Source organism: Euleptes europaea, chromosome 2 (assembly GCF_029931775.1).
Source record: "Euleptes europaea isolate rEulEur1 chromosome 2, rEulEur1.hap1, whole genome shotgun sequence".
Lineage (NCBI taxonomy): Eukaryota > Metazoa > Chordata > Lepidosauria > Squamata > Sphaerodactylidae > Euleptes > Euleptes europaea.
Window position 1 is genome coordinate 58,877,365 of NC_079313.1, and position 25,869 is coordinate 58,903,233.

Sequence of the window (25,869 nt, forward strand, 5' to 3'; positions counted from 1 at the left end):
GACAGCATGACTATGCTGGAAAAGGAAAGCAAGAAAGAAGTAGCCAGGGCCAGGGAGCTCATACATCCAGTGGCCTGAGGCAATTTCTTTTCTTTTATATATTGTTGCTCTTTTAATTAAATTGTGAACCACTTTCAGTAGTTAATGGAAAGGCTTTATATAAATGATCTCATATGAGATTGAAGCTCAGGTTTATTAGCCCAGATGAAGGTTTGTAATCGTATGATTCTCACAGTCTTGTGTTCGCAGAATCATAGAGTTGGAAGGACCACCAGGGTCATCTAGTCCGACCCCCTGCACGATGCTCTTCATGAGAAGCACATAAATTAGTACTAAGACAGCAGGAAGTCAGAGCTAAAATCTTGTCGTCCATTGGCATAGTTCCCTTTGCAAATGACCACCCACCGTTCACAACACTCCTACAGGTGACCGCGTAAGATGTAAGGAAACCAGAAGCTGCTATTGCCTGATTATCAGTAGAGGAACTAACCATGGGAGCAAATGTGGTTTTAACCATCTTAATTTACAATGGTAATTCTGAAATATTAGGGCCATACTACGATGTTACAGGAATGTGTAACCCTATTAGTTGAGTTATTTATTTATTTACAGCTTTTGCCAGTACATAGTAAACAATTAGAATCTTAAAAAAGGATTCTAAAAGGGTAGGTATCAAATCTAAAAGTATCTCCATAGCTTAACAGAAATATATTAAAATGATAAAATAGTTGCTAAAAGAAATATTATACTAAAATTTACCTAATAGTTAGTTGTTACCATTAGTGATCTCTCTCAAACGGACCTTAATAGCCACTGAGCAAAATTTAGTGACTTGGGAAAGACAAAAAGTGTCCCCTTCCCACAGCGAATTTCATTTCCTCTTCTTCTGAAACAAACTGCCTTAGGTTCACCAGTGGATGAATCAACTTCTGCTAATGTCCTTATAATAATTACACCTAAGAATAACATGGCTAGAGTCTTTATTAGTTGAGGTTATAGTCCCTCTTTTTCCTAGGGCTGTATTTGGCTTACCACCCTCCAAGTAGCCTAAACTTGATTGGACAGAAGATGCTAATTAGGAAGCTAGAACACAAATTAAGATTGCAGACAGTCCTTTGAACCCCTATCAGAGTAATTAACAGCAAGTCTTCCTGTGACAGATGGGAGTGTCATCTGTTAAGTATTCTCACTTGATGCAGAGCAGCAACATTTGCAATGGGACCATTACAAAGCATTCTACATTGAGGGCTCAAAGGGAGCATGGGAGGAAAATGGTGCCATTGTGTTTCAAGTCGGTGCCTGGCTAATTAGCAAAAGGCTTACAGTCGGAGGCAGCAAGCCTAGAAGTATGTCAATATTATTCATGTATTGATCTGACTTTCCTGCTCAGTGTCAATGGAGATGATTATGTTACTCGATTGCTTGGTTCATCAAAGTGTGTTGGAAGTATAATTGACTGTTGTTGTGAAAAGTGGAATTTTGGAGGAGTAGATTCTTCAGGTTATTGTGTTGATAACAGAGCATTACAGATGGAGAGAGATTGCTGATGAAGGCCAGAGTAGCAGGAGTCTTGTGTTTGGGATGGCTATTGTTAACATCTGTTTGCATAACATTAAAGTTTTCTATATAGAGACACCACACTAACCATACAGTAGAAGAGAATACAGCTGGCCATGCTATCAATAGAATTCCTCATTATGAGGGCTGCCAGTACATGACCTGCACTGTGTGTTCTTAAATAGCCATGTGAGCAGACCATTTCTGTCATTGCAGCACTGTGGGATAGATCCAGATGTTTGATAATGATGAAGAGTTCCATCATCATCAGAGGAAGGGGCCTGTCTTAGTGGAACAGACCCTTTGAATCCAACCCAGTAACATTAAATTTGTTAGGACCTGCGGTAAGCTGTTACTGTGTCCGTCGTATGCTAGGAGCTGTAAAGCCCTCCTTCATGACCATGCTGTCTCTCCCTGGTCCTCGGTTTTACTTGGATGTCTATTTTTGATGAGTGGGCTTCCTCACATGGCTTGTAATTTTCTTTTGAGAAGGAATACAACTTTTAGAAAACACTGTTAACATTGAATGTTCACACTGGGATGTTTGGGGGAGGGAAACCTAGGTTCTCTTTGTTCTTTTGCAGTTCTGTGATGTTTGTTCTTCTTTACTGAAGCACTTTTCTGGTATATTCGACATTGTCATTTAGGCTGTAATTTTTTATGAAATGTCCTTGTAACATTGATGTATTCACATTTTACTTTCTACTGAAAGTGCAGTTTGAAGGAGAACATGTATTACCCCCATTAGAACATGTATTACCCCCATTTGAGTTGGGGGAATTAGCTTTTGGAGACTTCACTTAGCGAGAGGTTGGGGTGCAGGATGTTTTTACCTAATTTTATGGGGATGTGCACACCAGTGGAAAAACTCTTTAAAAAGAAGTGTTGTTTCTGAATTGAATGTATTTTATTGAAGAATTGTTTGAACCACACACACAGCACAAATCACACACCCGATTCACACAAGAGTCTAAGAAATACAAGGGAAGAGGGGGTGGACACAAGGATATGAGGGATGAGGGTGATATTTACCTATCCAGAAGAATGGTGACGTACCAATGATAGCAGCGCTGAAGAGGTAGAGAAATGACCAGCATTTCTCGGAAATAAAGCGTAAAAAGGTAATGTCAACATGGAAGAATACCTGAGTTTCCCTGATTAAGTACCGGTAACTACATTAGTATAGATTTTCAGATGCGTGAAGATATTTGCAGGTTTTCCTTGGAGGGGAGATAATGGTCTTGGCTTAATCTATTCTGCATACTAGATGGGGCTGGAGTATGATTCAAATATGCTAAGAGGGTTGATCAGAGTTCTGTAAATGGATTCTGATTGCTGATGGGATTAAGGTGTTTTGCTATCAGTTACATGTGTCTGCTTGGAGCAATTAATTAAGTATGCAAGGGAGACTGCTTATATCCTATTGTTCCCAGTCTTTCACACCTCAAGGTCAGGGAAATGCAAAACAACCCATCTCTGCCTGACAGCATTCAAGGCTTACATAGAACACAAAGATGGAGTCCAGAGCCCTGGATTCCAGTTCAGCTTTGTGCAGCAGTGCCCTGCTACTCGCGTTAGCTTTGGCCCTATACATCTTATGATGTACCAGGGTGTTGGGACAGATAGGGGACCTAACGCATGGTGTGACAATGCCATTTCCAGAAATAATGAACCCTTGAGGAGAGGTGTGCATAAATGCAACTTTCAGTCCACATTTTACTAGGTAGGTAGGTACAGATTTATTGCATATAGCCAAAGGCCGTTACAATCAAGTAGACACAATCAAATCACATTTTACCACATTTTACTAATACAATAACTGATTTCCTCCTGCTGTTTTCTATTTTGGAGCTTGTCTATGGTGCTACTGCAACAGTGAGAGTGTTTATTTGTTGACTTCTCACCAGAAGGTGTCATACTAGTCCTGTTTTTAATGCAGTTCTTATCTGCAGTGATGAGATGCATCGCACTTTTTCCCAGTGATGGAAGGGAGAAATAATCATAACAGCATTTGCCAAAATACAATTTCACACTTTCTACTTGCAACATACGTGGAATATTACCTGAAGGGGGCTGAAAATCTGCAGACTTTTATTCTTTTTAATGTTGTTAAATCTGTTTGATTATGCTTTGTTTACCATAAGCATAGTAAAAAAAAACCTTTCCCCTTCACAGACAAGTATCAAAATGTGTTAGAAATGCCTGCAAGCTTCTTGGTGAACCATATGAAGATGGCAAACTGATCACAAGTCGATAAATGCATTCAGTACTGGAAATGTTGTGTTAGACGATATCAGGTGTAGGAAAAGCTGAATTTTTATACTGTAATAAAATCTTCACAGCTTGGAGAATTAGTTGGTTTGGTGCTAGAGTCAGGAGGGCTGCGTTTGTATGTTGGTCCCCTGCACAGAGATAATCATCATGATGTGGTTTAAAGGCTGCCTGTTGACATTTATGAAGTGCTGTATGTTATGCTGTATGACTGGATTTCTGTACTAGTGCTAAAATAAGCAAGGGTGCCAGAATCGAATTCTACAATATAACTTTCCGTTAAAAAAATTAGTTAAGCTATGTGCACATTGACTTCTATTCTAAAACTCATGGTGCTTAACTGTTGTTATGTGAAACACACTGTAAACACACTATATGTTTGCTTCAATACTAGGCTTCAAGCAGCTGCTCTTGCCTTGGTCCTTTTGTGTGTGTGTGTGTGTGTGTGTGTGTGTGTGTTAAGTGCCGTCAAGTCACTTCCGACTCATGGCGACCCGATGAATGAAAGTCCTCCAAAATGTCCTATTTTTGACAGCCTTGCTCAGATCTTGCAAATTGAAGGCTGTGGCTTCCTTTTAGCTAACCATGGGTCCTTTTAGCTAACCATTACACTGAAGGAGTGCTTGCAGACGTAAGAGGTGCAGATTTCCATTTTTTTTTGCTACATAAGAATCTAATACACTTCTGTTTGCTATATATGCAATAAACTGAACCTTGAACCTGTTGGCCTTATTGTGTACAAGACACCCTGCTTGCCCAACACACTGACTTAGTAAATTCTGCAATAGGCTGTTTCTGTGCAGCCGGCACAAGGGCATCTGCAAAAATAATTTTGGGGGCAGGGTGGGCTGAAGCAAGCTGTACAAATCCCATGAGTTGTTGGCTTGATTGTGCAGTGTTTACACCATTGTGTCTAACTCGCACCATTACATGGAGCTACACAGAGAAAGATATGTACTTGGCACCTATTAGACTGCTGCAGCTGTCTGGCCTGTACATATATAATGTGTGGGTTGTGTTATATGTTGAGACCGAACCTTTAACAAACGGGCTTAATTTGTCCATTTAACAGTCTAATACAAGGAGAAAACAAGGGATTGAGTCTTTGTGCCTAAGTAGTCACTAACTAATGACAAACGTTCTCCTCGGGGGTAGGTCTTCTCTCACTGCTCAGCCAACAGAAACAAACCAAGCAAGTAATCCCTCATAGTTGAGCATAATTAGGTGGGTCCTGCACATAATGCTAAAGAACTACACTGTTGTGCATGTTGTAACTGGAAGGGAGGGTGCTGTAAAGATGACCATCTTAATACAGCATGGGACAGCTCAATTAAACTGAAGTTGCACATATGGCACAATGTAGTATGTTTCCTTGCTATGGTTTCTTTCCCTTAACTCATGCCAAATTGTCTATGAGCATGAGTGACCGCAGGATTAGGCAAAAGGTGTGTAGGTGCAAGCAGTCAGGTGACTTTTAGTTACAATTAATAGCTCCCTCCCGGAAGTTCACCTTTGGGGTGTCATTGAATGATGAGCTTTGCTGCAGAACGAGCAGAAATTGTGAACAGGGAACCGTTGTCCCAGGGAAGCCCTTCTCTAGAAGAGTTTCCAGGCCTGGCAGACTGGGATCCTCTTTCATGCCTCATGTGAAGCTAAAGCTCCCTAATTTCCATACATCAGATAAAAGCATTTCAGTAAAGTGTAAGTTGCTAGGGAGGGAGCAAACACCCCGTCTCGTCAGGCATGTTGACTCTTGAATTTTCAAAAGCAAGTTCATAAACAATATAGTTAGCATTCTTGCATGTCAGAATGCTGCCTCTCTGCTTTTCTTTTCTAAGCAACTAGTAACCCTTGGCAGGCACATAACCTTATGACGAAATCTTGAGAGAGAGAGTGCTATTTCCTTCTTATCTGCAGAGCTCCCCTGGAGAGCCTGGCTCCAGCTCAGACAGGAGCTGTCCACGTTTTTGTTGCGTAGCTGTCTGTGTCGGGTTACAGGCTCCTGGGGAACCTGCAACACTGCACAAATGGCAGCTCAGATTCCCCTATCAGCTGACAGAGCCTCCAACAATCTCCCAATTCATTGGGCAGAGGGAGGGGGGGCGTTTGCACCCACCTCTTTCAAAGCGTCACCACGTGGTCCTCCCTTAGCAACGGGAAGAGATGGCTTGCTACAGCCAGCTGGGGACAAGGCTAGGGTTTAGGAGGCTGATTCCTGAGGGGGCATTGGCTGGGCTTGGAAAGAGGCAGATCGGCAGCCTCTAAAATGAGATTTCTCTTTTAAAAGCACTCAGCTTTTAAGCACAGAAAAGCTGCACTCTTGTTTATTTTTTTATTTTTTTGCATCAGCTTAAAAAAAGCATCCTGCAAAAATGAACAATCCTCCCCCAGGGTAAGTGAAAAGGTTCCAGATACTCAAGTTTGTGTGTGTGTGAGAGAGAGACAGGGAGAGTGTGTTGTGTGTGATGGGGTACTTCTGTTTGGTGGAGATGTTTTCAGGCAGCAACTGTGAGCCTGGCGTTTTTCATTTTTTAAAAATTAGCTACCTGGTATTTTTAACTGTTTCTATTTCTACGCCCAGAAAGCGGAGACCTTTTCTCCCCATTACTGAAATATCACTTCCCTCATAAAGGAGCTATAGACTCGTGGGTATAATGATGACATATTGTGCCACCTCAGCAGCTATAGTCACAGGTTGCAGGAAGTAAGCCTCAATTTAAAAGGGGAGTTGGGGGTGAAGAAAATGTTTGGAGGAAAGGCTAAACTCATTCATATTCTTCAGGAATGAGGCAGTGGTTGGAAGCATGGAGGAGTGATTTAATATTAAAAAGCTGTAGCCACACTATAGTTGCCTTATGGGTTAACTATGTGAATACAGATTTGGCAGCACTTGCTACTTAACCTTTACAATCCTGTTATGTAAAACACACACGAAAATCTACGTTCCCTTAATGTGATGTTTTGACTACCCCCATTCAGAAATTAAAAGCGTGGGTAGGCAAGTAATCCTTGCAACTAATTCAGGTGTTTCCCCTTCCCTTCATCTTGCATTTATGTCCCTCTTGCATAAACAACTGAGGTCAGTCAAAACTTGTTACCAGTTTCATCAACTGATGTTTTAGAAGAAGATGAGTTGGTTTTTATATGCCGACTTTCTCTACCACTTCAGGAAGAATCAGACTGGCTTACAATCACCTTCCCTTTCCCTCCCCACAACAGACACCCTGCGAGGTAGGTGGGGCTGAGAGAGCTCTAAGAGAGCTGTGACTAGCCCATGGTCACCCAGCTGGCTTAATTTGTAGGAGTGGGGAAACCAACCTGGTTCACTAGATTAGCATCCGCCACTCATGTGGAGGAGTGGGGAATCAAACCCGGTTCTCAAGATTAGAATCTACTGCTCCAAACCACAGCTCTTAACCACTATGCCAATGTTCATATTGAGAGTTACTGTGTTTTCTAATTACTTCTTTGGGAAGTTGAACATATTTCACTGAATTTGCCAGAGCTCCCACCTTTTTGGTGGATAATATTCACACAGGGTATTTTTATTTCTCAATTTATACCCTGCTTTTCTCTCCGATGGGAACCCAGAATGGCTTATATCATTCTTCTCTCCTCCATTTTATCCTTACAACAACCCTGCGAGGTAGGTTAGGCTGAGAAAGTGTTACTGGCCCACGGTAATTCAGTGAGCTTCCATGGCACAAGTAAGGATCCAAACCTGGGTCTTCTAGATTCTAAGCTGACACTATTTACTACTACACCACACTGGCTCTCAAGTATAACCCAAACAGATTATTTTTTAAAAAATCAAAATTAAAACTTTAACCAATGATTAATGGCAAGTATTACAGACATTAATGGCATGTTTTCAACAATCCTGTGGCACCTAAATGACTAACATTTATTGTGACATAGGTTTTTGTTGATTAAGTCCACTTCATCCGATTGAGAATGTTATTCACTGTAGGCAGTTACATAGGGGAGTACAAAAGGGGGGAAAGCTTATTTAGTATGCCAGCACAATACCTCCAAGGGCTTTGGATCGCTGGTGTGCAAACTATGTACATGTAGGGACTTCGCATGAGTTTCAGCATAGTTTAAATATTAGACACTGAACATGAGCAACATTGCACAGTAAAGTACTGTTACCTTGCCAGCATAATTTATATGCTGTCCTTATTCTGTTTGCGAAGGAAAACGGGAAGAGGCTTATCACCATCTGGAAACAATGCAAGATTGGTTAGTATACTAAACCTATTAAACCTTAAGAGGTTACCTTTATTGTGGTTGCTCCTCATTACAGTTTAAGTGTAAAAATGGCAATAAACTGCAGTTGTACTGTATACAGCATGGATTGTAATTTCCAGTGGCTGACTCTGCCGATCAATAACTGAGATTCTTTCAGATTGTTTCTTTGGTGTACCATTGCTAACTTGATTACACCATGAACAATTAACCATGAAGATCTTGTTTCTAAAAAAATAATGTTGGCAGCTTACATTGGCGATGTTCAAATTCACTTTCAAATCAATACAAACAGTCATCAAAATTCATTACGATGGATGACATTTTTGAGCTACAACTGCGGAATGTAATGTACTATGACGCCAGTAAAGGGCAGACAGTGAATGTGGATCTTACGTTTCAGGTGCTTTTTTTATATCTTGCCAAAGGGAGAGGACTTTCATTTGATAATGCCATAACTCTGTGCTGATGTTCTACATTTTGCCAATATTAGGCACGGACCAATGGTGGTCACATTGCTCCCTCAGTATGTGCTTTCCTAATGAGGAACTCTGGGCAGGTTGAAACTAGACACTACACGCAGAAACAAGCTGCTGTGAGATTAAACAAAGTTACACCCTTCTCAACCTATTGTAAGTGACGGAATGAAGAATGCTACTTAATCCTTTTCTACCTAGCTATTTTCCTTCAATCACCCCCAAGCTGAGCAAAAGATACAGGGAAAGCTCGGGAGGGGGGGGGGCTTTTTGAGTGTGTAATGACCAGAAGGAAAAGGTCAGGCACTGTCCTCTACCATTCCTCCACTTAAACGTGCTGCCTCCAGGCTACCGCTAGTTCTTAAATTTTGAAAAGTTACTTTGCGTGGTATCATGTTTGCTCCTAAGCATTTTCTGTAGGCACCCACGTGCTTTTAAAGGGGTGGTGTGGTTGGGTCCAAAGAGAGAACTGCTCTTGGACTTGAAATTTGATGGCAGTCAAAGCTCAGGTACAAACAGTATGCTGTTGGAAGAGTCTTCCATGTGGAGGGGCTTGGGCTGTACTGTTTGACCTGATTTTTGTGTGCTTGGGAGGGTAAAGGGTGGCATCAGCTGGCATTTCCCCCCCCCCCCTGTTAACACAACTCATCATGTCCTCCTGATTTAATTATCTATTGGAACCTGGTTTCCTCCCAGTGTTTAGGAGATGGTTTGAGATAATCTCTGGCTGTTCTGGGTATTGTTTCACAGGTATGATTTCAGCAGGTTACAAGAATGTCTTGTCAGGGGTTTCATTACTGTTGTCTAAAAAGTGCGGCAACGTCTTATGTGCAGCCCAGCCTACAGTGTCTTTACTCTTTTCCTGCACAAAACATGGTGTCTCACCATCCTGATTTTCATGATGGTTGTGTTTGTCACTAGCAGTAGAAAAGAGCAAGAATCCAGTAGCACCTTAAAGCCTAACAAAATTTCTGGCAGGGTATGACCTTTCATGAGCCACAGCTCACTTCTTCACATACAGCTAGAATGACATCCTGATTTTGTACACTATGCATGGGGTAAATCTCACACAGAGTGAATTCTTGCTGATACCACGTTAGGAAGTATACCTATAGAGGGAAGTATACCTATAGAGGACAGGACTTGTACATTCTGAAAGGTAGGCTACAGCAAAGTCTATTGGGCTAAAGATAGAGGCAGATGCTTCCCCCATCCCAAATTAAGTGAAGGGTCAAACTAGACGAGAGGCAAGGGGGTTGTGATGAGGAAGGATATGTGATCTGTTTTTTCGGTCTGTGTGAGAGATCTATTATTAGGATAGCATTTGTGAGGTCTGTTGGCATCTTTAATTTCAGGTTCAAATACTCCCTCCCCCGCCCCAGTTACTGTTTGTCCTGGTAAAGAAAAAAGACAATACTCCATGTATAAAGAAATCAGGAGGTGTGTGTAACAGATGTTTTAATACAAAACCAGATAATACACACAAAGGCAACTAAACACCTCTCCTTTCCATGCTTTCTTCTGTTTCTTTCAGCATTTTCACCCAGCCTGGTTAACTTCAATTATCAGAGCCTGGCTGAGAGAAAAATGCTCCAAGCACTAGAGCAAAGCATGGTAAGGTAAAAGAGAGAACAGATTTTGTGGATCACTACACTTATAGTTTTTGTTTGAACATTCATGCCTCCAGTACCTTTTACTTAAGGATTCTTTGAAAGGAAGAAAATCTCATTCACGTGCCCATTCATTCATCTCTGTGTTCATGCCGAAAGTGAGAATTTCAATTCCCTATATATAAGCTGGAGAAGCTTTCTTCTGACTGGCTTTTCCAAATTGGATGGAAAACAGCTGAAAATTTGTTACTCATTGAAACCAACATAAATGAGCACAGAACAGAAAGAAGAATCCAAATGGATGTGATAACTATAATGAAACAAAATAAAAATAAAGTTAAACATAAACTGAAAAAGATCCAAATAAAACTTCTGTGTACATCCCAATGGAGAGATTTTATTAAGGTATGTGTAAGGGAAGAATGAACTTTGTTTGAACTTGTGTGTCTGTCTTTGGGGTAAATATGGCACAATACTTTGTGGATAAAATGGCATTTTCTGGCAAGTGATCTTTTCCGGCACTAGGGTGGTGGATTTAAGTTTCATTAATGCTAATTGAAAAGAGCCCTTTGGACATCATTTTCAAAACATTCTCCCTTCACTATTAGTCTATGAAAAGCCATGTTTAAGACATGGGCTGGAGAACTAAGTTTAAGTAAATACAGCGGGTCAAATCACGTATTCAACAATAAAATGGTAGTTGCAGGTTCATGCAGCCTAAAATTGCCTCAGCTCCATGCAGGAAGGGAAAAGGAACCTAACCCTTTACCTTCCACTTGATTTCAATATTCAAAAATACTCCCACACTATGCTATGAAAAGATGTCTCTTTTAAATACTGCCTTTTCTCTTTTAAAATGCCAGTGGAATGGGAGAGTTGGTTTCAAGGAGTGAAACTGAGTTCAGGTTAAATGCTTACACAGTCAAAGCAAACTGAGGCAGCCCCAGCCTGCAGTTTACATTACGAAAGATGTGATCTTTGTAACCCAGCGTTCACTTTTCTGTTCCCTAAAACACGTCTTATTCTATGATTGTCCACGCACGTCTTAAAAACACAAGAACATGATGGCACAAAAGATTGATCCTACGCTATGGTATAAATATTCAGACGGATGCAGATGTTTCAGATGCCTGTTTCATCCCATAGCCTGATAGGCTTTATTTTATTGATCTGCTGGGTAAAGAGCTATTCGAAAAGACTTTAATATTTCTTCAAAGGCAAATTTTACTTCTGGTTTTGAAACCATTTTCCTGACTGAGCTTACCTTTTGTAATCTTGTGAAGGGGTGGTGGGAAAGGTACAGAGACGGCAGCAATTTATTTCCTTGGAAGGTTGGTTCAGATGTTTATCCAGTACTGTAACTGATGCCAGAATGTTAGTAATACACAACTGAAATGGCACCTGTAATTGATTTAGGGCCTATTCATCCTTGACCATAATGACAAAGAGTGAAGGGTTAGAAATCAGGGATCATGTGATAGGGAACAAGCAAGTGATAGCAGTGCTCTTGAATGTACTGGGAGTGTAGATGCACCTCATTATGCTGCTGACTCTCTCACAGTCAAATGCCAAAGGAACAATGCCTATGCATTTGCGGAATTCCAGCTCAGGAGGATTTAGCTCACTATGTCTCATCATGCCTGTTGTATATGGAACATAGAGCCAGATTTTTAGATGGGTTACTGAATGCAGTAGACTCCAGCTCTGAAACGGAAAAACTGATTTCCCTGTTATCAGACACTGGCTTACATGTGTTCTATAGAATGTCACAGTTTGCCCTGGCTGCAAAGAAGATTAGAGCCAAAGAAGTTTTAAAGAGAGTAACTGCTTAGCAAATTTTAGAGAGGATAATTTTTAGTTTAAATGGACTTATATTGTATGGTTATCCTGTGTTAATTGTTGTGTTTAACTTTTATCTTGTATTTAAATTTTAACTCTGATTTCCCAGATTTCTGTATAATCTAGAAGGGCACTTTGTAATGACCTACGGCTATACAAATAAACTTATTCATTCATTCAACTCTCTCAGGAATTTGTACATCAGCATAAAGCACCACTGTTAACTTATGGGCAGAAACCATTGGGGGAAAATGTGGAAATGACTTCACCATCCAACAAGGGCTCCAAAGGCATTTTAGTTTCCCCGCTGTATGTCACCTCAAGTATTCTGGAGAGTTCTATTCTTCATTGCCTGCCATCAGGAGCCTGGGTGTGACTCTTGATACCTCCTTGTCAATGGAGGCTGAGGTCACAGCTGTGGCCCGGATGGCTTTTTTCCATTTCCGTCGGGCCCGACAGTTGGTGCCTTACCTCTCCAGCCCCGACTTAGCCACAGTGATCCATGGGATGGTCACTTCCAGGCTAGATTACTGCAACTCGCTCTACATAGGACTGCCCTCAAGTTTGACCCGGAAACTCCAGCTGGTACAGAACGCCGCAGCAAAGCTTCCCACGGGGACCCTGCTTGCAGGCGCATATTCAGCCTGTGCTCTGCCAACTGCGCTGGCTCCAGCTGGAGCACCGGATCAGGTTCAAGGTGCTGGTTTTGACCTTTAAAGCCTTACATGGCCTGAGACCTTTGTATCTGTGGGACTGCCTCTTCTGGTATGCCTCCCAGATAATGTTACGTTCTTCAAGTAACAATCTGGTGGTGATCCCCAGCCCAAAGAGTGTCTGGCTGTCCTCGGCCAGGGCTTTTTCTGCCCTGGCCCCCACCTGGTGGAATAGCCTCCCAAATGAGATCAGGGCCCTGCGGGCCCTCAAGAAATTCCACAGGGCCTGCAAGACAGAGCTGTTCCACCAGGCTTATGGTTGAGGCTTATGGTTGAGGACAGCTACAGTTTTCTATTAGTGCTGGCCTCCCTATCTCCCCCCCTCTTTTTAACATCTTTTTTTCAGTTTGATTACTAGGTGGGATGACTTACTGCTCGTAGGCCTTGCAAGGCGTGGGTTGCCAGGTCCCTTTTTGGTACTGGTGGGAGGTTTTTGGGGCGGAGCCTGAGGAGGGAGGGGTTTGGCGAGGGAAGCACTTCTATGCCATAGAGTCAAATTGCCAAAGCGGCCATTTTTTCCAGGTGAACTGATCTTTATCACCTGGAGATCAGTTGTAATAGCAGGAACTCTCCAGCTAGTACCTGGAGGTTGGCAACCCTATGCAAGGTAGATACAGTGAGAAGCGCCATTCTGTGCACTTAACACATTTATTTATTCTGATCTGATTGTTGATTTGGGGGCTGCATTTTATTATTACCAATGGTTTTAATGGATTTTAATAATTTAATATGTTCTTGTTTTGTTTTAAGCTGCTCTGAGCCCGGCTCTGCCAGGAAGAGCAGGATATAAGAATGACAAACAAATGTTCACAGTATGAGCTCCCTCCCATCATCTTGTAGTTCTGGCAAGTCTATATAAATATCAGATACAGTCAAAATAGGATAAATACAAATAACCACTGTTTGCCTGTTAGGGCTCCCAGTGGCACATCCTCCATTCAGCTGAGATTTGGTTAATATTTTAGAAGAAGTGTATTCTAACCATACTGCTTAGAAAAGGGGCATGCCTTTAAATTCTGAAAGCAAATTAAAACATCCTTTAAACAAGTTTCTTAAAAAATGAAACATGCCCTTGAAAACAGGTCACACTGACCTGTTTATCCTTCCCCTTTGTGATTTCCCCCCCCAACACTTTTATTTGCTTGCAGTAAACAAGTAGTGCTGCTCTGTACATTGGATCAAGTAACCTAAGCAGTGTATTGTTCATTTGTGCTCTTTCCAACACTGAAAACTTAATATCTGTATCATGGGGGGAGGGTGGCTGTTAGCACCTGGAAACAGGAGACTCGTTTAGGCTTTCAATAATTTGTGTGTGTTTGAATGAAAGGTACACATTTCATTAAGAGGATGGAAATGATACCCACAGGTAATCAGTGGTGCCATATTAAATTAAACTGTACGGCACTGGTGCTCCTGGATGGAAAGGGGAGCCAGTATCTGTTTGAAGCGCTATTGCTTTCTATGAGAAGTGATAAGGCAGCGCACTGCTTAATTTCTAAAATGAAAAGGACTGGGGTTCAGGGATGGCTAGAGACTATCATTAAAATTAGAAGTTCTTGCCTATAGTCCAGAGAGAATAAAAAACATATGCTGGGCTGGCTGTAATTAGCGGCAAAATAGAGGTGTTCTTGTGTGCTCAGTGGCACTTTCTACTCATTATTATTCCCTGCGTCCAGGATCCAATCCAGTTGAGAATTAGTAACACGCCCTGCTGATTCCTGTGAGAGACATGCAGATTGATGGTAAGAGGTAAGGAACGGGGCAGGCATGGTGTTTTACTAGCAGCACTGCGCTCACGGAAATGTTTCTAGCAGTACACAGGATAGAACCTCTAATAAAGCTACAGCTTGTAGATCAGCCAACCAATTATATAGGTTGCAACCAAGCTTGCTGGGGCTGGGCTCCAGGGATGCTGGGAGCTGTCCAGTTTCCATCAATGTCCTTGTCATGAACACATATGGGTTGGATCCTATGTTACATTTACCCAAGGACCAGGGAACTTTCCCATGTCCCCCTTGCCCAGCAGTCTCTTCCTATCCTGGGAAGGTTGATGTGGGTCAAGGGGACTGTATTGAGGAGAGGGAAGGAGGCATCATCTCCTCTCTCTTCTACAAGTGTTAGCTCTTCTGAAGCAAGAGGGTGATATTCCCCTTCCCTAAACTCAATGCAGCACCATAACCAGCACACCTATTAGTCAATGTGGGTCCTGTAACTCTAGGAACATTCTTTGGGGGGGACTACTGCTAGGCAGGGAATACAGGAAAGACCAGCAACTGTCAATGCTTTCCAGTTATGGATTTCTGGATCCAATCCTCTGTGAATGTTGATGGTCCTGTTTGTGCAGTGTATGGGCTGTGGAACCCTCATACCATATCCATCTCTACCAGTACTTAAAGTGAGAGAGAGAGAAGTGGGAGATGACTTCATTTCAAAGTTGGTTAGCCTCAGTTTATCCTGTGATCCATCATCTTAGATATATAACTGCTGCATAAGCTGTGCTACTATAAATGAAGTACAAAACATTGATGAACGTGGATTAATATTTGGCAGTACTAGTTTGATCCTGTTCCATCCTTGAATGGGTTTCATTAAAAAAAGAAGTGGGTTGTTCTAGGTATACCTGAAAGGGATGGTACACTACCCCATCCCATCTCACTTCAAGCCATGCTTTCTATCTACTATATTTTTACCTTATCCTCGTTTCCAGAAGTTTAGGGCATCATAAGTAGCTGTTCCTTCTTCTACTATAGCCTCACAACAGTTCTGAGATAGGTTATCATGTTCATAAATAAGACAAATAGGTTAAGCCAACAATCCAGGGCATACTTTATGGGCACGTATGAGCAGCTGAGGAATAAGAGGTTCAGAGCTGTCATATCTTCTGGAATTAGTAACAATTGAAGGTCTGCTGTAATGAGATTAACAGTGCAATCCTAAACAGTTATACCAGTTATACCATTCCATGAAAATCAGTGGGTTTAGAATTGTAACTCTGTTTATGATTGCACTGCTAATCTGTTGGTAGGGTTGCCAGGTCCAGGATGGGAAATACTGGGAGATTTTGGAGGCAGAGGGTGGGGTTTGGAGAGGGGAGGGACTTCAATGCCATAGAGTAATTGCCAAAGTGGCCATTTTCTCCAGGTGAACTGATCTCTTATCGTCTGGTGATCAGTTGTAATAGCAGGAGATCTCCAGCCACTACCTGGATGTTGGCAGCCCTTTCTGTTGGGCACTGCAACCCTATATCTAGCTTTTCAAATCCACCACAGGACTCTTTTGATCTTGTGGTTTAGAGGAGCATGCCTATTATATTAGGTGCTGTGAAACACAGGCAGGATAATGCTGATGCAATCATTTTGTTTGTGGGCTTCCTAGAGGCACCTGGTTGGCCACTGTGTGAACAGACTGCTGGACTTGATGGACCTTGGTCTGATCCAGCATGGCCTTTCTTATGTTTGGTTCGATTGAGTATTTGCTAATAATAAAGTGTTCAAACTTGAAACAAAACATAAGGAACTGAATGAATCAGTGGCTAGGCTTGTTCCATCCCTATGATGTCTGAGATTAATTGGGCTGTTAACTTGTTATCCAGCCATGAAACATCGAGAAGGAAGTAAATAAAAGTATATTGGTTAAGTTTACTCCCCTCCCCACCCCACCCCGTCTCTATGTGTGCATCACACCAGTGCCAGGTGACACTATGAATCAGTACTTGGCATAATTGCTCTAATCTGACAGTTTCAGATGCAAATGCAAACAAATGGGATAAAGAAAGTAACATAAAACAGTTGCTATAGCACCAGTGTTTAATCACCAGGCATAACATGGCAAACTAAATCATCTGTTTGAAGTTTAATTTATCTGGTGTAGGCTACCTGTGGGATTACTGTGAAACCCATAATAAACTTCCTGTAAGTCTTACCTTTGTTGTGTATTCTTTTCCTGAACAGAATATTTTTATTCCTTCTTTGTTCAACATCCATGTTGCACGTCAGCCTTTTTCAAAGCTTTAGCATTAACACACAGTAAGAAAACAGAGAGGAATACAGGCTTGCCCATTTGTTTCTGGACACAATTCAAAGTACTTGTTCTTTGGGGAGGTTATGGCTCAGTGGTAGAGCATCTGCTTGGCATGCGGAAGGTCCCAGGTTCAATCCCCAGCATCTCCAGTTAAAGATACTGGGCAGGTAGGTGATGTGAAAGACTTCTGCCTGAGACCCTGGAGAGCCACTGCCAGTCCTACAATACTGACTTTGATGGATAAATGGTCCGATTCAGTATAAGGCAGCTTCATGTGTTCCCTTTATCTTTCTTTTAAGGACCTAAACAGGTTGGGACCAGTACTGCCTCCTTCCCACCATTTAAGATCTTCCTCACAAGACTTTCAGAGATGAGGGGAATGTTAATCAGAGGCAGGGCTTTTTCACATCTTTCCCCCTGAGACTCACCTGGCACATACACTAGTGTTCTTTAGGCACTAGGCTGAAACATTTCCTTTTCCGGGGGTTTAATTAAGGGTTAATCTTTTTAATTTGTTTTGCAGTCCACTTCTGGCCTGAGAAGTATTTTATGGGATTCGTTTTAAGGTGCTATATTTAAGGTCTTAGACTGTTTTTTTATGCTTTTGATTTCTAATAGTTTATTGTTACAATTTTATGATGTTCATGTTTTTACTATGTTTTACTTTGTAAGTCTTCTTGGGTAGGCTCTACGGAAAGGCAACATATAAATCCTCTAAATTAAAATAAATAAATAGCAGCAGCAAGCTCTGCCCTGACTTATACATTTTGCTTTTCAGGGTTCCTTATCATGCACCCTATTACAAGTATGCATGTAGCTTCTACATGTTTGTTTCATTGTACCCACATAGATTGAGGTGTATGTGGAACATGTGGCTATGATTCCATTTTCTCCTAATGTATGATAATTCTACCTGCCTAGAAAGTATGAAAGGGGTATATGGTGTCAGCAATTTACATACACATGAAGCTGCCTTATACTGAATCAGACCCTTAGTCCATCAGAGTCAGTATTGTCTACTCAGACTGGCAGTGGCTCTACAGGGTTGCAGGTAGAGGTCTTTCACACTTGCCTAGTCCCTTTAACTGGAGATGCCAGGGATTGAACCTGGGACTTTCTGCATGCCAAGCAGATGCTCTACCACTGAGCCAGGGCCCCTCCCCATCTTTAAACACCTGTGTACACATATTTGGGAGCCCTTATTGGCCCACAACTTCCTGGTATGACTGTACATATGTTTTACACATCTATCATTCCCATTTTATTGTGTGTATTGAACCATCAACCAACTTTGGGGAACTGTATTTTCCTGTTTCCTCCTGCTGCTACATTCACCTGGCCACCCAATGTTGTTCTTGGGGATTCAGTAGAGCCTCAGGACAAGCATAGTAGTCAAAGTGGGAGTATACAACGAAGGGGAGGAATTGGTGGAAACTGTTGCGTCATCTTCTGCAAATGGAAATGCCATGGAGGAACTGCATAGTTGGATGGATGTTAATCTATTTGCTGTGGGGAAATCAGCATACTCACAGTAAACACAGTTGCTATGTCAAGTGAAAAAAAATACTATTGAATATTGTAGTTGGTATTTATGCTTTGGCAAATGTTGTTTTACAAAGACAATTCTGGATTCTTACTCTGTTTTTATTGGGATTTCATTGGTTTCAGATTCCTTGCAAACTACAATAGCCTAACAGATAAGCACCTGGCAGGCTATTTCAGCAACACCAGGAGAAGACGTCACCTTCAGAGATCAGGGCTGGTAGGTATATGAAAGTTTCTTCTCAGTGTCTCTAGATGTAACGTATGCTGTGACAATTTTACTGCTGTCTAAGAAACAAGCAAAACAATTCGAGCCTTTGGGGATAATTTTATTTACTACTCAAAATAAATTTGCTACATGCAGCAAGCCTAGCAAAATATTTGTGGATACCATGATGTTCTCTTTACTAGAAATGTATAGTACCATGCTTTTATCATGTTACTCACAACTATCATCACTCATCGTGACAGCTCTCAATTTTAACCAATTAATGTGGCTGCATTGTGCGGTATACAGTGTCCCCTCAGGGAAGAACTGCACAATACATGGCATTTCCTTGTATATTTTTCTTGATTTCTTTTTAACTACAGACTTTGATTTAAAGAGGGAGGCTGGTGATCGAGGAGGTATTTAACTGTGGAACTACGTAGAATGTGTAGTTTGCCATAAAGCTGCAATCCTATTCACACTTTCTCAGGAATAAGTGCAATCAAAGTAACTGGGAATTACTTTTGAGAAAGCCTGTGTAGAATTCAATGGTAGGAATGCTTTATAATCTAGTTTGTTAATCTGCAGTGAATCAAAATTGGGAGTAAGAGCGAATTCTGTAAGCACACTTTTCAAGTTCTAAACCTGTGTGTGTGTGTGTGTGTGTCAAGTGTAATGGTTAGACTAGCATCTGGGAGACCCAGGTTTGAATTCCTGCTCTGTCATGGAAGCTCCTTGGGTGATCTCAGGTCAGTCATTGTCCTGCAGCCTAACTTCACAGGGTTGTTGTAAGGATAAAATGAAAGAGGAAAGACTAATGTTATGAGCTGGTTTTTGACAATTGTATGCAACAAGAGGAGAGAAGCAAAGCTTGAGGGGCAGAAAGGTAAGAGAGTGATTGAATAGCTGGGTCTCACTGGGGTACCTTCCAACAAAAAGAGTTCACCCATATTCCCACTGAACAGGTTTGTCCCTGTAGACATTTCTTTGTACCATGTTTCCAAAAACTCAAAAATTATTTCACTTGGGTTCTTGATTATATATGTGTGGGAGGGGGGTTGTTTGCTGCTTTCTCCTTTTGTCTGGGGCTATGCCTACCTGCATCCTGATCTGGATGGCCCAGGCTAGCCCAATCTCATCAGATCTTGGAAGCTAAGCAGGGTCAGCTCCTGATTAGTCCTTGGATGGAATACCAAGACCTCTATGCAGAGGAAGGCAATGATGAACCACCTCTGTTAGTCTCTTGCCTTGAAACCCCTACTGGATCACCATAAGGTGGCTGCAACTTCATGGCACTTTACACACACACACACACACACAAACACACACACACACCTACCTGCCCATGAGACACAGGCGCAAACATTTTACTTGGACACTCTGAAGGAAGTAGTTACAGACTGACTGAGAGGGCAAAAGGGAAGCAGAGGCTACCATAGACTCCAATTTCTTTCTTCTTCAATGCCATAGGCTCCAATTTCTTTCTTCTTCTGACGCATGAAACCAAACAGGATGAGGGCCATGCTTCTTGCCCTCCCTGTTGCATCTTTAGGTAAAAAAAGAAGAAAGTAACACCCAGTAGTGAGGGTGTGATCACTAGTGAGTGGGTTGAATGCTTCCCTCCTGTTCGCAGCCATCCCAATATTGCCAAAAAAGGGAGACCTGAAATTGGAAAGGGTTAGGTTGGCTCAGCCCTTATCAAAATTATCTTGGTGCATCAGTCTGCAGTACTAGGAGGATAGAGCTGCTTGAGTGAGTGGAGTTCATTTTGAGCAACTGCCACATTATTATTATTATTATTATTATTATTATTATTATTATTATTATTATTATCATTTTGAGCAACTGCCACATTATTATTATTATTATTTGCAAGATTGTTTAAGTGTAAAACTAGATAATTCATTTAGCATTATGGAAAGTAGAAATAAATTATTTGATCGGGATTAGGGTTGCCAACCTCCAGGTACAAGCTGGAGATCTTCTGCTATTACAACTGATCTCCTGCTGATAGAGATCAGTTCACCTGGAGAAAATGGCCTCTTTGGCAATTGGAGTCTATGGCAATGAAGTCCCTCCCCTCCCCCAACCCCACCCTCCTCAGGTTCTGCCCCCCAAACCTCCCGCCGGTGGCAAAGAGGGACTTGGCAAGCCTAATCAGAGAGGCTGTTTTATTTGACTTATATCAGTGGGCAATCCTAGCATGGATTTTGGAATCACTTGTAAACATACTCTTCAGCTGTTGTTATAATAGGTGAGAGGAGAACAAAACTAACATTCCCCTAGGCTATGTTTCTCTGAGGACATGTCCTTTGCAGGAAATCTCATTTAACCAGTAAGATGTAACCTAACTGGAATTTATAAAAGAAAAACCTCTGTTATGCACAATGTTGAGGGATAATTTGAGACCATTTAAACCCTTAGAGCAAAGAGATGTAAAATTCCTGATCTCAGTCAACATCATGGTACTCTAGGGTTGCCAGGTCCCTCTTTGCCACTGGCGGGAGGTTTTTGGGCAGAGCCTGAGGAGAGCGGGGTTTGGGGAGGGGAGGGACTTCAGTGCCATAGACTCCAATTGTCCATCTCATGGAATCCAGTGGCACCAATGGTGCAATTGACTGAACATATGAACATGTGAAGATTGGCACAATTATGAATTTCATTATCTTACTTATTTGGACTCTTAGCTGTTACTTTTGTATCCACCACCTGGAGGCTGGCAACCCTATGGTATTCTCATATAGTGTAGGACTTGAGGGGCTCAAAGGAATCATTCTGGGAACAGAGGCACATGAAGTTAAGGTATGACAGCTGAGCTAATTTCATGCCATGAATATTTGGGCGTATGTATTGGAAAGGAAGTAATATATGTTAAGATCTGGAATGAATCAATATAATCAGCCCCCTTCACTACCTAGTCACTGAGTGTGAGAGAAAGGTGAGTTGAGGCAAACAATGGGAACCTTGGCCTTATATGGAGGGAAGTGGATTACTTTCACCCTATTTGCTTTCCTCTTGGGGTCCTACTTTTTGCTTCCTTTCTTATTCAGCCTCTAATGTGCACAAGGAACCTTCTTTCCTGCCCACAGGATCCAGCTGAGGCACTGCACCCAACTGCTCATTGTTTTCCTCTTGGCTTCTTCTCCCTTCTATTTTCTCATTTTATTCCTGTCTCTGGAGTCTCTAGAAAATTAGGAGATACCCCAAATCGCTTTCTAAGAAGAGAAATAGGCTAATTTTGCATACACATGTTTTTAAAAACTTGTACTGTACACTAGAGGGTTATTTTTGTCATGTAATATTTGTTTAAAACATCCATCTCTTCCTTCTGTTTCTAAACGTTAACTGGCCACATTATGATAAAAAACTGTGCTGTGATCATGTGTGATAGCAATGTAACATCCTATAAAGTAAGGTTAGGTTGTTTTTCATCTCTCCTCCCTAGCCATTTCTTACTCATTAGTAATGCTGTATCTCTCTCTTTCTCCTCATTTGAAGTCACAGAAATCCCAAACTGGACAGACTATATTTTCCAATGTAAGCAAATCCTGCTTAATTAATTAATTTTAGTGGCTGCCTTCCTCTTTATTGACAGAAAACACAAATAATGGAGAATACAAAACTCTCTTGCATTTAATGCATATGTCCATATTAAACTACTTGGCAAGGTGTCCTGGGGTTGCTAGGCCCAGCCTGGAAACCAGAGGAAAGTCATGGGGTGGATACCTGGGAGGGGTGGCCAGCGGCATGATGCCACTTCTGGGAAAACCCAGAAATGACATTGCACCTCTCTAGGGATTTGCCAAAACTGCATACGGTAGTAAAACATAGAATTTTCAGTGATTCCTAAAGAGGACTGATGTCGCTTCTGGGTTTTCCTGGAAGTGATGTCACGCTGTCACCTGATGGCCACAGGGGCCTGGCAACTGGATGTTAGAAAAAATAAAGAAGTCCTCCGGCCCAGTGGGAGATAGCCTTTAGCTTTCCTGTAGGGAAGCAGATTGATATGAAGCTGTGGGTTTTGCTTGTTGATGGAGAAAGGAATTTGGATAAATAAGAATCCAATGGGTAATCTTATAATATGGAAGAGCAAATTTCTTGGTCATGAGACATTTTAATAAAAGCTATTTAGAAGAGAATCATGTCACCTAATGAGCCAGTTAGCATTTTCAAGTGACATTTAAAGCAAAATAAGACTGTTCCATGCTCAAGATGTCTCTAACATTAGGAATGACTGATGAGGAAATATTAATGGAAATTGGCGCTTTGTTCCATCTTAATAAACATGGCTCACTATCAATAGTACAGCACTAACCCATTTTCATGCTACTGGAGACCTTTTGGTGACGTGGATTGATTAGATTTGCACACACTTGGTATAAGGCTTGGCTATAGAAGAGTTATATTAAATCATTACTGCACATGGTTATCATGAAACAGCCTGTTATGTAGCTATTTGCTTGTGTTATGTACCTTTCCAGACACTGCTCGTTTTTGAGTGGCTTATGAAGCATGCTTTTGCATGTTTTCCCATTGCCAATTGGATAGCTACTATTTTATAAAAGTAAACAGGGTGAAACTTTGTGCTGTGATGTAAAGGGACATGTGCAGATTGGAGTTTTACAGGGCCAGTTTCTTCGTGCACTGCTTGTACACTCCAAAAAGCTGTTCTTGAAGAGAAAAATTGCGTGCCATAATGAAAAAGGAGTCCCTGTATGCCTTAAGGCACGGGCAATTCCTAGTACATATACTGAACACTGGAATACTGTATCATTTTTCTTGGCATGCAGGGCTGGTTCTCTGCCCAGGTAACTGAGGTGACCCTTGAAGGTGCTAGTTGTGCTGGTGAGAATGGTGGCATGGAGAAGGCAGTCAGCAGGACTTACCTCATCGTCACCTCCCATACCCACATGGTTTCCAGCATGCTTTTAAGCCACTCAAAATGAGCTGTTCAACTTGCTCCCAGTGTGGCTGGCCAAATTCAGTCCTTGTCTCTTCTTCCCTTCAGCTTGTTAGCACACCAACAAAGTAAACACTTCGTTTTTAAGCACTCAGGTTACCTACCTCTGTTTTATTTTTGTCCCCTGTGCTTTCCAACATCTACGTAAAGGCCCTGGGAGAGGTCTTCTGGAGATTTGGGCTGAATTTCCACCAAATATGAGATGACACTTAGCTCTGTCTCACACTTCCAGCAGATCCCACAGAGACTGGAAACTGTGAACAGCTGCCTGGTGGCAGTTTGTGAATGAAAAAGGGCTAATAAACAGAAGCTTAATCCTGACAAAAGAGAAGTGCTATTGGTCAGGCGAAGGTTTCAGCCAGGAAATGGGCTATCTCCTATTCTAGATGGGGTTGCACTTTCCCTAATGGAGCAGGTTCGTAGCTTGGGTTGCTCTTGGAACTGGGCCTTTTGCTGGATAAACAGGTGGCAGGGGTAGCACCCTGCCTTTTACCGCTGCAGCCCTTCCTGAACAAAATGATCTTGCCACTGTGGGGTATGGCCTGGTAATAGCTGCATTAGATTACTTCAACATGCTCTACATGGGGCTGCTGTTGAAGATTGTCTGGAAGCTACAGTTGGTGCAGAATGTTGTGGCCAGAATGTTGACTGGAGTGAGTTATGGGGACCATTCACTCCAGCCTTGTTTTATCTACACTGGTTCCCAATTTGCTTCCAGCCTAATTCAAGGTGCTAGTGTTGACCTTTAAAACCCTATACATCTTGGGACCAGCATACCTTAAGGACTGTCTTCTCCCATATGACCCTACCCATCCACTCCAATAATCTTTGGAGGCCCTGTTTCAGATGCCTGTGCCATCTGAGGCTAGAAGGGTGATAATCTAAGAAAGGGCCTTTTCAGTCATGGCACCAAAACTGTGGAACTCCCTCCCCAAGGAGAATTGTCTGAATCCCTGTATTGTTGCCTTCTGCCAATATCCCCAGTAACTGTTACTGGCCCGTTCCCTTGTTTTGGTGTTATGTGCATCTGTGTGTTTATATTTTTTATTGAATTATTTTAGGCATTCTTTGTTTTAAATGCTGTTTTAATATTGAAATGTTTTGATTTTCACCCCTTGGGTGGAAAGGGCATAGAAATGTTTTAAATAAATAAATAATACTATATATGAGTATTTTGTTTAATACTTTGAGTACAAAATCATTACACGAGAAGCTGCCTGGAATGGTAAACACAATGGCTGGGGTCCAAATAGCTACTTACATTTACCTATATTACAGGCTTATACTGTCCTTTTGGGTTTTTCCCCCTTTTAATTTTACAACTGGCCCCCATGCGACATCACAAATTGGTTTTGCAACTCCCCTCTGTTTTAAAAGCATTAAAGGTATTAGTTATGTGGCATGTAAATATGCTGAATCATAAAGCTAGTCCAATGATCGTTGGAACATTTTTTTGTACACATTCTTGCTGAGAATAATGTCGTATGTGCATAGCTTGGTTAGTGGCTCTGGTGTTTGTATAGGAGGCTTCCGTGGGCAGATTTCAATAGCAGTGAAGAGAATAGGGAAGTTGTTGCTTATAAAAATGTCTCCAAGTGACAGTGAGCCCTGGGGCAGTTTTCATTACAGACACAATTTATATATTTATTAAAATCCTTTTATCCCTGAATCCCTACTACTCCTCTACAATTAATTAAATTATTAGTAGCATCATCATCATCATTATTTTTTGTGACAGATCTCAAGAAGTGGAAAAATAATATCTGAGAAGGAATATCGGTTAAATACCATGAAGAAGGATCACCAGAAGTATATCCGGGACTGTCTGGCTCAGGCCATACTTCACAAAGTCCTTGACATGGAAGTATGACTACATTGATTTATTCCATTAGTTTATTTGAAACATTTTTTTACCCCTTTCTTCCTTTTGGAGCTCAAGGTGGCTTGCAATTTAGGACTCGGACAGAGCAGTCCTGAGGACTGCCTGTGCTGTGGCGGTTAGGAGCCAGTGTAATCGACCTGTGATTTGATGGTTACTTATGGGATAGGCACCAGCAGCTCTGCTGGCAGATTGAAGTCTGTACCTGAGAAAACAAGCTCCCCAACCATCCTGAGACATACCCCTCACACAGAGACACAGCTGCAGTGGGGAAAAAAATTCTGTGCTTTACCATCACCAAAGTGCCTTGCCACTCTCTTTACGTCCACAAAGCAGTAGGGTTGCCAGGTCCCTCTTCGCCACTGGCGGGAAGTTTTTGGGGCGGAGCCTGAGGAGGGCAGGGTTTGGGGAGGGGAAGGACTTCAATGCCATAGAGTCCAATTGCCAAAGCGGCCATTTTCTCCAGGTGAACTGATCTCTATCAGCTGGAGATCAGTTGTAATAGCAGGAGATCTCCAGCTAGTACCTGGAGGTTGGCAACCCTAC

At 41.8% G+C, this 25,869-nt stretch overlaps 1 protein-coding gene across 1 annotated transcript in view; it reads left to right on the forward strand.

Moving 5' to 3' along the window:
* Positions 1-8,389: 8,389 nt before the first annotated feature.
* The window catches only part of ERICH3 (glutamate rich 3), a 64,920-nt gene continuing 47,440 nt past the window's right edge, over positions 8,390-25,869 (forward strand). The window contains exons 1-5 of the mRNA XM_056844756.1: positions 8,390-8,479; positions 8,570-8,708; positions 10,087-10,171; positions 18,403-18,496; positions 25,183-25,308. Of these exons, the coding sequence (XP_056700734.1) occupies positions 8,390-8,479; positions 8,570-8,708; positions 10,087-10,171; positions 18,403-18,496; positions 25,183-25,308 (534 nt within the window). The remainder of the gene's footprint in view (positions 8,480-8,569; positions 8,709-10,086; positions 10,172-18,402; positions 18,497-25,182; positions 25,309-25,869) is intronic.